The following is a 17206-nucleotide window of genomic DNA, read 5'->3' as shown; positions in this document are numbered from 1 at the left end:
ATGTCTGACACCGAAACACCCGAAGTGAGCGACGCTACTGCCTCCTCACAAGCTCCCGCCAAAGTTGTGCCCGCTCGTAAAACTGCAACCAAGTCCAGCAAATCTTCTAGCGCAATGATCATAGAACTACCTGCCCGTTCTGAAGATGTGAAAAGTATTGACACCTTCATGGCGGTAGTTACAAAGCTCACGTACACCATCAACAAAGCAGTTAACGAAGGAAAGAGCGTCACTGCCACCAACAAGCGGCTCATTGCGGCTGCGGCGCAGGAGATACAGAGATCTGCGCAGGCGTTGGTAAAGGTCAAGGAGACCGGGCCAACGGTCGCGATTGCGCCGACTCCTCCGACTCCGGAGATCCTCCCGGACCAGAGCACATTGCTCTCTATTATTCGGGAGAGTATCCGCGAGGAGCTCAAGGCCATGTCACCGACGCCAGCGCCCTCTCCACCAGCGCCTGCAAAATCCTTCGCCGCGGCCGTGGCGACGCCCTCCCCCCCTAAGAGCATTCCTCCTCCTTCGCGCACCTTGCCCTCCATCATCATCAAAGCTAAGGAGACTAGCGACAAACAAAAACAGCAGCCAGTCGTACTTGACGAGTTTAAAAAGAACATCTCATTCCGTAGAACAACATTTGCTCCCTCGAAAGTAAAGCCCTTGCGCCAGAACATGCTCAAAGTAGAGTTCGACACTAATGAGCAGCGCGACCAAATCCTCCGAAAAGTGAACAACATCCCCGGCATTGCAGCTGAAGAGTCGAAGCTCCGTCGCCCTCTCATCATCTTGAAGGGGATTAGCAAAGAGGTCCAGAGGGAGGAACTGGTGGACATCATAAGCCACCAGAACCAAATCCCAAGCGAAGAAATCCGCCTTTGCTTCCTCCTGAACAATAGAAACGAGCGCTTTTACAACGCGGTGTTGGAGGTGGCCCCGGCGATCCGGCGCAGGCTGGTCGAAGGGGAGCGTGCGAATGTGGAGCACCAGCGGGTGCACGTGGCGGATTTCAGCCGCTTCGTGCAGTGCTATAAGTGCCTGCAGTTCGGTCACACTAACAACAAGTGCACCGCAGAGTCCCACCCGTGCGCCCACTGTGGTTCCACTGAGCACCAAATTAACTCTTGCCCCGTTCGCGCCGATCCCAACAAAAGGTGTTGCTTCAACTGCAAGTCTGTGCGTAGCGCCAACACTTGCCATACTGCCACCGACAATAATTTGTGCCCTCGGATAGTCAATGCCATTAAAGCTCTTCAGGACAGCACAGACTACGGCTATTAGCAACATGTTGGCCGCCCTCGACGTAATGATGTGCCTCAAGAAGAAGGAGGAACCTGGTAATTCAGAAAATTGTTATTGTAATTTTAAATTTAACGCCTTGTCGAAATGCGAAATCGCCTCGCAAAATTCAGGATCACATTTAATTATAATAGTTACAAACGCAAATCAAAAAGCAGATCCATGGCACCTTAACATAAAACATCGCTCCAAGATAAACAGCGACGGTGGGTATCTGTATCAAATAGCAGAGACCCACCAACGCTACACTTATCATACACTAATATAGCATACCCATGTAATAAATAATTCGTTGCCAAACAAACCACTTAGCATCTCAAAAAAAAAAAAAAAAAAAAAAAAAAAAAAAAAAAAAAAAAAAAAAAAAAAAAAAAAAAAAAAAAAACCTAACCTAACCTAACCTAACCTAACCTAACCTAACCTAACCTAACCACCACACAAGACCCGGAGTTCCGGAGCATCCTACGTTGCACTCCGTAGTGGTCGCGTCGACTGTGGAGGAGGAGACCGGGGATGAAGTGTTGGAGAAAGTAAGAAAGGCAGTCAATGCAAAAGAAGGCTGGATTACAATAGGAAAGGTTAGGAAGGCACGGGACAGGAAGGTGGTACTGGGCTGCGAAACAGAGCAGGACAGGGCAAGGCTCAAGGAAAGGTTGCAGGCGGCCGGAACTCACCTCGTCGTCGAGGAGGTGAGAAACAAGGACCCGCTTCTGGTTCTGAGGGGCGTTCTCAACGTAAACTCGGACGAGGATATTTTGGGGGCGTTCCGGAACCAGAACCGGGGTGTTTTTCAGGGCCTCGGCGAGGGGGAGGACCGGCTCACGGTGCGCTACCGTAGGAAGGTGAGAAACCCTCACTGCAGCAACGTGGTGCTCAGCGCGGCGCCCGTGGTGTGGCGGCGGGTCGTGGATGCGGGCCGCATTCGCATTGACCTCCAGACGGTGCGAGCCGAAGACCAGTCTCCACTGGTCCAGTGCACGCGCTGCCTGGGGTATGGACATGGTCGGCGACTCTGTAAGGAGCCTGTCGACCTGTGCTGTCACTGCGGGGGTCCGCATCTGGGAGCCGACTGCCCCGCCAGGGTTGCAGGTGACCCGCCGACTTGCAGGAACTGTAGGTTGGCCAAGGTCACTAGCGGGCAGCATGTTGCTTTCAGTGAGGCCTGCCCTGTCAGAAAAAGGTGGGAGGAATTAGCGAGAGCCACTGTGGCTTATTGCTAAGGGCAGCCCAGTACAGAAGCTATATAAAAGTGTCCAGGCAAACCTCCAGCGGAGTAAGCTAGCAACTAGCGAACTCCTGCTGGAGGCAGACAAGCAGAGGATGGCCTTCGCCATGGTCCAAGAGCCCTACACCGGGAACACGGGAAGAATGAAGGTTGAACCCGGAACTCGGGTGGTACAATGTGTTGCGGCCGGCCCACAGTCTGTGAACAAGGCCGCCATTGTACTGCTCGACGGGGGCATCGACATCACCCCGTTTCCGGCGCTCACGACCCCAAACTTCGCTGTTGCGAGGCTGAGGACGAGTGCGTGGGAGATTGGGGTGGTGTCGATGTACTTCGACGGGGACGGCCCCATCGACCCGTGTATCCGGTGGATGGAGCGGATCATGGCGGAGATCGGGACGGACATGGTCGTGATGGGGGGAGACGTCAACGCATGGAACCCGTGGTGGGGAAGTGTGCGAACGGATCACAGGGGGGAGGACTTGGCGGCGGCGCTAGGAGAGATGGACCTGCACATTCTCAACAGGGGGTCCGAGCCTACTTTCGACACGTACAGAGCTGGGAAACGCTTTCAGAGCTGCGTCGACATCACGGTGTGTACGGAGGGTATGCTCGGCCACGTCGACGGCTGGCGAGTGGACACGGGCATAACCAGCTCTGACCACAACGCTCTTCTATTCGAGGTAAATCTGGTGAAGGCGAGGGGGACGGACATCAAGCGCACGACTCGCAAATATAACACAAAAAAAGCTAATTGGGACCAATTTCGTGAGAAATTGGCCCAATTATGGTTGGAAAACAACATAAACCATTCGGAAATTGTCAAAATTAACAATACAACACATTTGGATTTAAAATTATCAAAATTGAACTGCACAATAGAGCGAGCGTGCGAGATGTCAATCCCCAAACTCGCCTCCACCGGAGGGCGACTGAAGATGCCTTGGTGGAATGATGAGCTGGCCGAAATGCGGAAAGCCGTGACCACTAAGAAGCATAGGGTGGCGAGCGCCGGGCCGACCCGCCGTGCATGGGTGGTCGAGCAGTATCTGAAAGCCAAAGAAGAGTACCGCCTGGCGTCGGAGCAGGCTCGAACCGCCAGTTGGAAGCGGTTCTGCGAGAAGCAGGACCGCGAGACGATGTGGGAGGGGATCTACAGGGTGATCGGCCGCACCGCAAGCAGGGAGGAGGACACACCTCTCGTGCAAAACGGGAGGGTCCTTAGCGGGGAAGAGTCGTCGGGTCTACTGGCTAAAACCTTTTTCCCAAAAGATGATCCGGGGGGAGACGACGCGGGGCATAAACTCACGAGAGAGAGCTCCAAAATTGTGAATGAGGGGAAGCAGGGTGAGACTTGCGACCCACCATTCACAATGGAGGAGCTGGAGAGCGCCGCGTCGAGCTTCAACCCGAAAAAGGCGCCGGGACCCGACGGCTTTACCGCCGATGTCTGTGGTGCGGCCATCGCGCTGGGCCCCGACATCTTCCTGGCGCTGTACAACAAGTGCTTGAAACTCGGGCACTTCCCCGCTGCGTGGAAGGAGGCGGTGGTCGCCGTCCTGCGAAAGCCGGGAAAGGATGACTACGCGAATCCAAAGTCTTACCGACCCATCGGATTATTACCGGTGCTCGGTAAGATTTTGGAGAAGATGCTGGTGGCGAGGATTCGCTGGCACGTCCTCCCCGGCATGAGCCGCCGTCAGTACGGCTTTATGCCGCAGCGCTGTACCGAGGACTCCCTCTATGTCCTGGTGGATCACATCAGGCAGAGGATTAAGGATAAAAAACTCGTCCTGATGGTATCCTTGGATATAGAGGGAGCCTTCGATAACGCGTGGTGGCCGGCCATTAAGTGCAGACTGGCGGAGACGCAGTGCCCTCCTAATCTACGCCGATTAGTTGATAGCTATTTGGGGGATAGGAGGGTTCGCGTTAGATATGCCGGAGCGGAGAGTGTCAGCGAAACCACGAAGGGATGTGTCCAGGGGTCAATAGGAGGCCCGACTTTCTGGAATTTGCTTCTGGACCCGCTGCTCGTGGGGCTGGATGGCCGGGGCGATTACTGTCAAGCGTTTGCTGACGACGTGGTCCTCGTATTCTCCGGGGACACGGCCCAGGAGGTCCAGGGACGTGCCAATGGAGCCCTCGAATATGTTCGGAGATGGGGAGTCGAAAACAAGTTGAGGTTTGCACCATTGAAAACAAAGGCAATGGTGCTCACCAACAAACTTAAGTACGACACCCCAATTCTGAGCATGGGCGGGGTATCCATTGAAATGTCCCAGGAAATCAAAATCCTCGGCCTCACCTTGGACAGCAAGCTCACTTTTAACGCCCATGTGGCGAACATATGCCGAAAGGCGTTAAACTTATATAAGCAGCTGTCCAGGGCGGCCAGGATTGGCTGGGGCTTGAACTCGGAGGTGATAAGGACCATATACGTGGCGGTGGTCGAGCCGGTCATTATGTACGCATCTAGCGTGTGGGCAGCGGCCACGCACAAGCTGGGGGTGCAGAAGCAACTAAACGTGGTGCAGCGAGGCTTCGCACAGAAGATCGTCAGAGCGTATCGCACCGTCTCTCTGAACGCGGCGCTGCTACTCGCCGGACTGCTTCCCCTGGACATGAGGATCAGGGAGGCAGCCCTTCTTTACGAAGTGAAGAAGGGTATATCTCGGCGAGTGGTAGGAGACCGGGAGATAGAGAGACCCGTCGATTTTCTGGAAGCGCCTCACCCGGCCGGAAGGTTGGGACTCAAGTTTTCGTGCCTGGAGGACCGTGCGCAGGTTGACGAGCAGCAGCACGCGCAGCTCCACATCTACACGGATGGGAGCAAGCACGATGGGAAAGTCGGCGCGGCGCTGACCGTATGGGAAGGCGCTGCGGAGACTAGTACCAAGAAACTGAAGCTCGACAACATGTGCACGGTGTATCAGGCCGAACTGTTGGCCCTTTCTGTGGCAACCGAGCGGGCCCTTCGGAGCTCAGCGCTTAGCTGCAATATTTATTGTGACTCCAGGTCGGCTCTCGAAACTGTCTCTGACAGCAGTTCCCTGCACAACCTGGCGTTAACTGCGAGAGCCAACATAAAAGAGGCCTCCATGTTGGGCAAAATAATTAAACTATTTTGGATTAAGGCTCACGCCGGGTTGGAGGGGAACGAAAGGGCTGACGACCTGGCCAAGAGCGCTGCGCTCGGCAGGGTTCGACCCCACTACGATAGATGTCCGGTCTCATTCGTCAAGCGGCAGATCCGAATGGATACCATTGACGAATGGAACCGGCGCTACGTGGAGGGGGAAACGGCATCCACCACTAAGCTGTTCTTTCCCGACGCAGGAGAGGCGTACCAAACAATAAGGAAGATTGCGTTGACCCCCGTGCTTGTGCAGGTGCTCACGGGACACGGCGGGTTCTCGCAATATTTGAACAGGTTCAAATGCAAGGAGAGCCCTACCTGTGCCTGTGACCCTGCAAATGAGGAGAGTATCGACCATGTCCTTACCGAATGTGTTATGTATGCAAATGAAAGGAATAACGTGGAGATGGAAATTGGAGAAAGAGTGAGCAAGGAAAACTTGGCGATATTAATAAGGAACAAAACAACGAGAGAAATTTTTTTAAAATACTGTTCCAAACTGGCGACAAAGATAATCAATAGAAACAAAACTTAAGATCAGAGATTAATTATAATAATATACCAAAATTTGAAAATTTATAAATTTACATAATAAAATAGGAAATATAAGACCCCTGTCCACCCACACAGGGTCCCTCCTGATGGAGTTTCCATGAGCAGGTGGTGTTTTAGCACGGTAAGAGTCCGGCACTACCTGGGTCCTCCTTCCCAGGCTGTCCATGATGGATTTCACCACCTGCTCATGTAAATAAAAAAAAAAAAAAAAAAAAAAAAAAAAAAAAACCTAACCTAACCTAACCTAACCTAACCCAGTACTCGCCTTATAGCGCTCTATACAACATCTGCTCCGCGCAAAAAATTCGAAAAAATTGGTTTTCTTGGTATTATAACATCCAAAGTGTTTTCAAAGTGTTCCCAAGTGTTCAGTAAACCAGGATTTGTGTTGGCAAGTATTCAGCTCACCAGGGTTCCCGAGGAGAAGCAGGAGAACTTCAGGCAGCGATAAAATCGTTCAGGCAAGTGGGATTTTCTGGCTCAAATTAACACCGTAAAGCCCCCGTCGAGCTCTAAAGATCAAACTTTGGAGCTTGGAAATCCATCAAGAAACGGAGGAGATACGAGCTACTGAAGATCGCAAAATCCCCATACAAACGGAGGGATCGCTGCTAGCTGTGACGTCTGGCAAACTCGCGTCGAGGCTCGCACCTACGTAACGCGCGTCATAGCGCCTAACAATCGTACGTAACTCGCGTCACAGCGCTGGCCAGCGGACCGTCACGGCCCTAACTGAAGACTCCAAAGCGAGCTCCGAGACTTCGCCCCATCGTGCAGACCAGCCCAATACCTTCAGGTAAAATTGTCTTGAGGGTTTCCCCCTTCCTAAGGCGACAGGACACTCGAGTTTGGGCTCGCTCAACTCGGGATAAAAAGATCTTTCCACTGGGACCTTGTGCCCAGGGTCCAGTATCGCCATCCCCCACCCCCTGCCCCCCCCCCTCCCAAATTTTTTCGGCTGACACCGGATCTATCCGTTTCAGACGAAAATAATTTTCCTTCCCCCCCCCCCTCAACCCTCCCCCCCCAAGGCACTTTTCCCCTCTGGTCATATCTCGGGAACGGCTGGAGCTAGGAAGCCCAGAAAGGGCTCATTTGAAAGGGCTCAGCAAGACCTAAAACTTGATCCCAGCCGAATCCAGGAATCGGGACCGGGAACACCAGGAACCAGGAACAAAACGGGAATTTGCCCTGCAAGGATACCCGTGCAGGTCATTGCTATATACCGCAGATTCTTGCGGTTTCAAGTCAAGACCTGCCCCCTCCCCCCGTGACCGCGTCATCAACCCCCCTTGGGCTATCTCCGGCATCATTGGAGCTACAGAGTAGCGAGACGGCTCGTTAGATTCGTCTCTGAAAATCCAAGAGATTGGCCCCAACGGAATTTGGCAACGCGGACACCGAAAACATCGGGGAGCGAATAAGAGAATCCGAGAAAACTACAAGCAGCATCACCACCGGCACGCAACCACCATCCTCGCGTCGAGCTGCGGCAGTACCGTCGACAAATAGAATAAGGTAGTTTAAGTATTTTTAAGTATTTGTAAGCAGTAAAAAAAAAAAAAAAAAAAAAAAAAAAAAAAAAAAAAAAAAAAAAAAAAAAAAAAAAAAAACACCATGTCTGACAATTCATCATCGCCATCCCCCGCGGCTAAGTGTCCCGCGACATCTGAGGACATCGGCGCCTCCAGCAGCGCTACGGAAGCGACGACGACGGCCCCAATTTCGCCGATCACCCGCCAGCCGCTACACGAGGGTAAGCATGAATTGGAAACACAGAAAACACACACACACACAGACTCAAACACAACACCACCTCACACGCAGGCGGCGCCCGGGACCAGCAAAGCGGCCAAACTAATAAACATGTTGAGGAAGGTAGGCAAAAGCCCACCTACAGGCCCCCTCGAAGTGGGACGCAGCTGGGCCTTGGCGCAATCTGCCAAGAAGAAGACCAAATCTGGAGGGTTGCGCAGAGCCGTAGTGGTTAAGGGCGCGCAAGTTGCTGCCAGGAGGGAGCAGGTAGACGATGCTAGACAGCTGTCGGATATCTCGCTCGATGCCTCCCTCCTCGAAACCACCCAACCCCCCAACACCCAAAAAGAAACAAATGTACCACCCAGCGTGCAGATGCAGACGTCTAAGCCAGAGGAGTCACCCTCCGCGCAGGTTCCCGAGACTCTTGAGTCTCCAGACACCAAGGGAACCCCAGAACCGCTGGAAACAACCCAAGCCCCCCCCCGGAAAGACCATTATTCCATAGTGATCTCCACCACCCCCGCAAGGGAAGATGAGGAGTCAGAGGAACTGACTCCCGCCACAAACAGCGAAGAGAAGAAGGAGCAGCTAGTGGCATGGGAGGAGGAGGGACCGGAAGCCAGCTGGAACTGGGACAGCGAGGAGACAGATTTCTCCAAAAGAAGGCAGAGCATACTTCCGCCGATAGGACCACACACGGGAGTATGCAAGGACCTTGCGACAGAGGCGGCCCGGGAGTACTACCTAAAGGGGAAAGAAGCCATCGAAAGCTCCAAGACCCTGAAAAGGGAACTAAGAGCAACAGCTGTCGAGTGTATGGGCAACCTCTACGAGATCGTCCTCTCACTAGCCGAATCTAGGAACAGGCACCGCCTGAACTTGGAGATGGAACGGACGAGAGAACTAAAAAGATCTGTCTGCGTAGAGAGATTGCACCGCAAAGCGCTGGAAGACCAGCAGGCAAAATTCGAGGCGCGAATTAAGGACATGGCCGACTCCCTCAAAGGGACTTATGGATCAGTCCAAAGAATTCAGAGCTGGCTCGATTTCGAGATGGACGGAGTGGTCACCAAATCGGTGAAGGCCGCAAATCTTGAAATCAGCCACCAAACAACAGCCGAACCACCGAATAAGCCAGCCAACAGCGCTAAGATACACAAGCGCCGCCCCTTGAGGAGGACCCGGACTGCACCTGCAAGACCAGCGGGGTCCAAAAAAGTCATGGACCACCTAGAACGACTCACCAGTACCGTCGGATCTCTGGTAACAGAAATCCACTACCTTAAAGGCGACACCATCAGGGAAAAAGGAGAGACTGCTCCCCAATCTCAATCTCCAGAGCAGCAGCGACAGGAAGAACCCTCCTATAAAGAGCTTAAGGAGGAAGTCATTGAGCTGCGGATGGACATGGAGCGGATGCTTCAAGAAGTCCGCAGCCTCAGACTTGTCTCGAAGGAGGAGATTGGGGAGGAGATCCGCGAAGTAACAGCTCCCCTGATGACCAAAGCCAATAAAATACTGGACGGGGTCGAAGAGGTGAAGGACGTAACCCAGGCTAACTCTGCACACGGCACAGACGCCCGCCAAGGTTTGGGGACTGAGCTGGCACTGGCGGATACCGCCGCACACCTGGAAGGGATTCTAAACCCGATCAGGGCGGAGGTGTCCGAGATCGCCACAAACAGTCGCCGAACGATGGAGTGGTACAACTCAACCATAAAAAATGTCCCCCTTCCTGCCAAAAACCCGCAGCTGAGCAGAACCTATGCTGCGGTAGCGCGAAGCGTACCACCCAAGCCGACCAAAAACCCGAACCACACACTGATTGTCTCTAGCGCCGACCCCAACAACACGGGCGAGAAGGTTCTAGAGGCAATCACAAAAACACTGGACTTTAAAAACACCGGTGTGGTAGTGGATCGAGTGAGGAAGGCTCGAAACAGCAAGATCTTGCTCAGCTGCGAGAACAAGGAAGACGTAAACCGGCTCAAACAACAAATAAAGACAAACTCGGCGTTAAAGGTTCAGGAGGCGAAACCGCAGAACCCGCTCGTAAAGGTCAACAACGTGATGGCATACCTCAAGGACGAAGAGATGGTCGAGCACATAAAGGCACAGAATAAAAAATTATTTGAAGACTTGCCTGGCGACCACCAACACATCCGTCTGAGGTACCGAAAGCGAACGAGGAACCCGCTACAGTGCCATGCAGTACTCGAGGTAGCACCTCTACTCCACAAGCGCATGCTAGAGGCGGGGGCGGTCCACATAGCGATCCAAAGGAGAACCGTGGAAGACCAGTCCCCGCTAATACAGTGCGCCAAATGCCTTGGATACGGACATCCCAAGGCACTCTGCCGGGAGTCGGCGCAGTATTGCAATTACTGCGGCGGCGCCCACTCTTGGCAAGAGTGCAAAACAAGGCTGGAGGAAGGACCACCAAGGTGCAAGAACTGCAAAGACGCCAAGGCACAGAACGTCTTCCCGCACATGGCATTCAGCGACGAATGCCCGGAGAGAGAAGTGTGGGATAGACTAGCGCGTTCCAAGATAGCGTATTGCTAAAGGCAGCCACATGAATGGACCTGGCGCTCCCGGAGAGGAGACAGGGACGAAGCTGGGAATTGTACAAATCAATCTCCAGCGCTCCAAGATAGCCACAGCCGAGCTACTCAAAGTAGCAGAGGAAAAGGGAATCGCTATCGCTTTGGTGCAGGAACCGTACACCGGATCCAGCGGCAGAGTGAAGCAGTACCCCGGCACTAGAGTAATCCAGTGCTCCTCGAACATCAGCAGCCGAAACCCGGTAAAAGCAGCGATATACGTATTCGGGGACCAGTTTAGGATCACACATGATCCACAGCTGGTGTCCGAGACGGAGTCCGCAGCGGTACTGGAATCAGGCAGCTTCAGGCTTGGAGTAGTCTCAGTATACTTCGACGGGACAGCCGATATAGGTCCTTACATTGCGCGAACCAAGGCAGTATGCGAATCGCTCAACACGCCTAACGTATTACTGGCGGGAGATGTAAACGCCTGGAGTCACTGGTGGGGCAGCGAATCCGAGAACGAGAGAGGGACGGAATACTGCGCTTTTATCAACGAAATGGAATACCACATCCTCAACACCGGAAACACTCCGACCTTCGAAGTCTGGCGAAGAGACGTGCTATGCACCAGCATAGTAGACGTGACAGCGTGCAGCCCTTCACTGCTGGGAAAGATCAGGAATTGGAAAGTCGACAGAGCGCTGATCACATCAGACCATAACGCCATCACGTGCACACTGGAGCTAGGAGTGCGGCTGCAACATGCGGCAGCCCCTACTACCAGAGTATACAACACCAAAAAGGCGAACTGGTCGGCGTTCGACGAGACACTCCTGTCTTTACTAGCGGAGAGGAACATCACGCCCGCCGGAGTAGAAGAGGTAGTGTGTGGAGAGGAAATGGATATCCTGACAGATGCCTACACAACAGCAATTCGGGAAGCGTGCGAAAGCTCGATACCGAAGATAGGCAAAAAGCGCAGAGGTTCCCCCTTCCCTTGGTGGACGGAAGAGATTGAACAGCTCAAAAGGGATCTCGTTCGTAAGAAGAAGAGGATCAAGAACGCTGCTCCCCACCGGAAGGAACACGTGCTGCAAGAGTACAATGAGGCCAAGGCGTTATACGCCAAGCAATCTGCCGAGGCCCAAACTCGGAGTTGGAAGGAATTCTGTACGAAGCAGGAGAAAGAGAGCATGTGGGACGGAATCTACCGTGTCCTCAGGAAAACATCAGGTAGAAAAGAGGAGCTACTGCTTAGAGGACCGGATGGAAAGACTTTGGATCCCAAGCAGTCGGCAGTGCTACTAGCGAACACTTTCTACCCTGACGACACGGTGGAAACCGACACCCCGCACCACACTCAACTCCGGAAAATTGTACAAGAAACACCTCAAGAGAGGTTGGGAGAATTGAAAGAGGATGACCCGCCATTCACCGAAGCCGAACTGGAGGCCGTGCTGCAAGAGCAGAACCCCAAGAAGGCACCGGGACCGGACGGATTCACCTCGGACATCTGCGCCAGAGCGATCCGCTGCTCACGGGATGTGTTCATGGCGATAGCCAACAAGTGCTTAGCCATCTCCTACTTCCCCAAACAGTGGAAAATCGCACATGTAGTCATTCTCAACAAACCGGGCAAAGAAGATTACACCAGCCCGAAGTCCTATCGCCCTATAGGCCTGTTATCAGTGCTAGGGAAAACGTTAGAGAAGCTTTTTGTGAGAAGACTACAGTGGCACCTACTCCCAACCCTCAATCCAAGGCAGTACGGTTTCTTGCCGCAACGCGGAACAGAGGACGCTCTCTATGACCTGATCGGACACGTCAATGCGGAAAAGGAAGCGGGGAGATCCGTGTTGATCGTGTCACTGGACATAGAGGGGGCCTTCGACAACGCGTGGTGGCCGGCTCTAATGAACCAGCTGAGGCTCAGACGCTGCCCCAAAAACTTATACCTGATGGTGGACTCATACCTCAAGGACAGAAAGATAGTCGTCAACTATGCGGGAGAAACCAGCGAAAGGGATACCACGAAAGGATGTGTTCAAGGCTCCATCGGGGGCCCCACCTTCTGGAACATTATCTTGGATCCCCTCTTGCATAGGCTATCGTCAGAGGAAGTTTACTGCCAGGCGTTCGCAGACGATGGAGTTCTGGTGTTCTCCGGTAAGACCGTAGAGGGAATGGAGGATCGCGTCAACAGAGTATTGGAGATGACGGTAGAGTGGGGGAAGGAAAACAAGCTGAACTTCGCAGCACACAAGACGCAAGTCATGTTGCTGACAAAAAAACTGAAGTACACCCCCCCCCATATCACCATGTCCGGAACGACTCTGACTCTGGTCGACGAGATTAAACTCCTAGGACTCACCATAGACAGGTGGCTCAACTTCAACACTCACGTGCGAAACATCTGCACAAAAGCGGCCAGCATCTACAAACAACTGACATGCGCCGCGAGAGTCACCTGGGGACTGAACACAGAAATCATCAGAACCCTGTACGTTGCAGTGATAGAACCTATCGTAACGTATGGGGCCTGCGCATGGGCAAAAGCGTCTGAGAACATCACAAACAGAAAAGCGCTAGACACACTCCAGAGGGGTTTCGCGCAAAGGATCTGCAAGGCATACAGAACAACGTCACTGCCGGCAGCGTTAATCCTAGCGGGAATCCTACCGCTCGATCTCAGAATCCAGGAAGTTGCGTCCCTATACGAGGCGAAGAAAGGGCTCTCCGTCGATTTCCTACCACCGCATCGTAAACTCGAGGAGATTGTTAAAGCCAAAGATTTACCACACCCGGCTTCTCAAATCGAACTAGAGTACACTCTACTCGAGGATATGACAGATGCCACCCAAACTGCCCTTCAGATTACTGGCCCACAGGTGTATACCGACGGGAGTAAAATGGAGGGCAAGGTGGGAGCGGCACTAACGTGGTGGGAAAGTGGGAAGGAGATACACAGCCAAGTCTTCAGCCTGGACCCCACGTGTACCGTGTTCCAATCTGAATTGTATGCACTCCACAGGGCGGTGTCCAGAGCGCTGGAGAGCGAAGAGGAAGCGATCAACATCCTTAGCGACTCAAGATCGTCGTTGGAATTGTTGTGCAGTACTCGGCTCACCCATCCTCTGGCAAAGGCTATCAGAGAGAGCATAGCAGTAATACGGTCGCGAGGGAGAAGGGTTCGCCTGTTCTGGCTCAGAGCCCACGTGGGCACGGCAGGAAACGAAAGGGCGGACGAGCTTGCCAAAGAGGGAGCCTCGAAAGAGAATCTCTCTCCCGATTACGCAGAAGTCCCGCTGTCATACGTCAGAAGAAAGATCAGGGAGGAATCTATTGCCAGATGGCAAGACAGATTCGATACTGCCTCCCAAGGTGCGGTAACGAGAACGTTCTTCCCCGATGTAAGTAAAGCTTACAGCTTCGTGCGAGGAACGAATCTAAACCACCTGCACGTTCAAATTCTGACGGGTCACGGCGGCTTCGGAGAATACTTGCACCGGTTCAAGTTGAAAGACAGTCCCGGATGCGAGTGCGACCCGAACGTCAGCGAATCGGTATGGCACATAATACTCGACTGCCCCAGGTTTCAAACTGCCCGTTACAACCTGGAGTGTGTCTGCAACCAAAAGTTGGGAAGGGAAGTGCTGAGCGATCTGCTCCATAACAAAAGCACAAAGGACCACTTCCTCAAATACATCGAGGAAGTCGCAGCAATCGCAACAAAGCGCAACAAGGCCACGGCTGGCGAGGCGCAACCCTCCTCGAACACACTAACACAAACACAAACACAAACCACACACACACAAGGGCAGCAGTGCTCATTTGGCAGCGAAGACCTATTGCCAAATCTCTTGCACTCAGCCGAGGCCGGCAAGCCCAGGCTCAGGGTCCGAGGAGTTGCCATGTTCATGAACAACAACTCGGAACGAGTGGGAGTGGCCTTCTGCAACGACAGGGCGAAGACAAACGTCTACATCTCACCGGGACTCGGTCTCCTATTGAACGGAAGCACAAGCAAAACTACCATGCGTCGTAAAATCTACGACGCCTTACCAACGGTATCAGTGGGGGGTCAGCGGTGTCGGATAGTGCGGAGGAAGAACAAAACCATCGCACTGTTCGCCACTGACGACAACTCCACAGCCTTCCAGAAGGTATGCAGCGTGCTGAAGGACATAGGGAACTGGAGAACGGGAGATACTCACACTCCTAAAGTGCTAAGCGTGGACGTCATGGCAGTGTCTCACCACACGGGCGAAACCCGGGACCACCTGGGTGCCCTTACAGCCTCGCAACACCACGAGGTAGTGGTATACGAAAACAGAGGTCAAGATCTCGGTTTTCTTTTGAGACGCGGACAGGGCGAAAGCGAGGCCGCTGCGAATCGCGGGGGACTTCCGAGTCAATCTCGGGACTCCAGCGGATCGGAGAGGCTGCAACAAGCGCTCGAGGAGGAGAGTCGCCAGTCGAAGCGGATAGTCACCGACCAGGACGAAGATAGGAAGAAGTCCACGGTCACCTCGCTCCTAAACCGAATGGCCCAGGCGATCGCAGGCCCAGTGGGAGAGAAAATGAGCAAACTCAGAAGAACGGTACTACAGGAAACGGCAGTGGCAAAATTCACAACCCCATCGACGTCCCGCCAAGAGGTTACGCAGACCACCCAGCGAACCAGAGCGGACATGGGACTTGTGACCCCCCCCTGGCTGAAGCCGGCGAACGATCAGCTGGCCCATATGGAGAACGCTCTACGAGAGTTCATAGCGATAACGGTTGCCACGCGCAAAGTCAATGAAGATATCTGCAGTGCAATATTGCGGACTTACAAGCGTGGCAACATAAAATCGCTCGAAGTGAAGCTAGAGGAAGCGGAAGCTGCAGTTTACGACCTCGACGCACAACGTGTGATACACGGGAAGGCGTGGGGGGAGTACATGGCGGCATACTGCGCAACCGAGGGCTTCATAGAACTCGAAAAGAGCCAGCCGGAAGAGGAGGGCCACATTCGGGCCATAAATCCTCCAAAAGACCCGAAGGTTGTGGTCGCCAAGTGCACCAGAGTAATGCTGGAAGACAGAATCCTCGAAATGGCTAAAACCATCTTCGGGGACCTGACAGAAGGCAACAGGCTGGAATGCTTGGCGGTACCAACATTCACATGGGTGAACGGAGTGCCCGGATGTGGAAAAACCACATGGGTAGTCGCTAATGTCAACATAGAAAGCGACCTCATCGTGACCGCCACAAGGGAAGCAGTCAAAGATCTCAGGGACAAACTGACACCGAAGATCGGGGAAGAACGAGCTAAACAGCGAGTTCGAACCATGGCTTCACTATTAGTGAACGGAATGAAGAAGGGTGAAACGTGCAACCGCCTCGTGGTAGACGAAGCCCTAATGAATCATTTCGGATCTATAGTAATGGCCATCAAGATCGCAGGAGCCAGCGAGACCATGCTGATCGGAGACCAAAACCAGCTTCCCTATATCGACCGACACAACCTGTTTCTTCTGAAATACTGCAGACCCCACAAAATCACGTCTGTCACGAAAGAATTGTTGTGTACGTACAGAAACCCGCAAGACGTGGCATATGCCCTAGGAGAAATCTATAGCGGCATCTACTCGGCCAAAAATCTCACGCGCTCCCTGAAGCTGAAGGAGTATGGAGGGGCTGTTATCCCGAAGTTGAATGATACATTGTATCTTACCCACACCCAGGCTGAGAAGGAACTCCTAATTGGCCAGGGATACGGAACCAACTCGGGCTCTTGCACCCTTACTATACATGAAGCACAAGGTCGAACGTTCGAGACAGTGGTGATTGTACGTACAACATCAAAAAAATCCAATCTGCTTATGAGCGTCCCGCACGCGGTGGTTGCGATCTCCAGACACACGAAGACCTGTGTGTACTACGTGGATAACACAAAGAACGACGCAGTAGCTCGTTTTATCCAACGTGCAGAGAGAGCAACCGACGCTTCCATCAGGGACTACAACCTCAAAATGGCGATCTGGAACGGTGACGACGTAACGAGGGACAGTATACTCGCTTTCGAAGCGGGGCTGGAGGAAGCCTAAAACATCCCCCTCAAAACAAAACACGGACAGCAGCCACCGGCGGGGCCGGCGGCAATGATATGACAAGACAAAAAGAATAAAATGACAAAAAAAAAAAAAAAAAAAAAAAAAAAAAAAAAAAAAAAATTTTTGACAAAAAAAAAAAAAAAAAAAAAAAAAAAAAAAAAATTTTTTTTTTATTAGCTTTAGTTCTAATTCATAAGACGATTGAGCGGAGCATCAGTATGAGGTACGTCATGCTCACTAAAGTGGTCAACCTGGCGGCGGCGACGTGGGCCGGGTCGTGGGATTCCCTCAAATATGGTTGAGTCTCGCGATGGCTGACCCATGCGTCAACTCGTGAACGGGTGCTGTCAGGGGGTCCTGGTCTGCCACATTCTGAGGTTCCGCTCATAAATAAAGGCATGTAAAATAGTATAAGGTTTTGACAAAAAAAAAAAAAAAAAAAAAAAAAAAAAAAAAAAAAAAAAAAAAAAAAAATATGACAGAAAAAAAAAAAAAAAATTAAAAAAAAAAAAAAAATAAAAAAAAAAAAAAAAATTGACAAAAAAAAAAAAAAAAAAAAAAAATGACAAAAAAAAAAAAAAAAAACCTT

At 52.4% G+C, this 17206-nt stretch overlaps 1 protein-coding gene across 1 annotated transcript; it reads left to right on the top strand.

Annotated features, from left to right (window-relative positions):
• Window positions 1-10545: 10545 nt before the first annotated feature.
• On the top strand, window positions 10546-16702 carry LOC132903847 (uncharacterized). Its single transcript, XM_060953149.1, has one exon. The coding sequence runs from the start codon at window positions 10546-10548 to the stop codon at window positions 16609-16611; it is 6066 nt and encodes a 2021-aa protein (XP_060809132.1). The 3' UTR covers window positions 16612-16702.
• Window positions 16703-17206: the final 504 nt, after the last annotated feature.

The sequence above is a fragment of the Amyelois transitella genome, chromosome 31, assembly GCF_032362555.1.
Source record: "Amyelois transitella isolate CPQ chromosome 31, ilAmyTran1.1, whole genome shotgun sequence".
Lineage (NCBI taxonomy): Eukaryota > Metazoa > Arthropoda > Insecta > Lepidoptera > Pyralidae > Amyelois > Amyelois transitella.
Note: the sequence above shows the minus strand (reverse complement) of the source record. Positions and strands in the feature narration are given on the sequence as shown.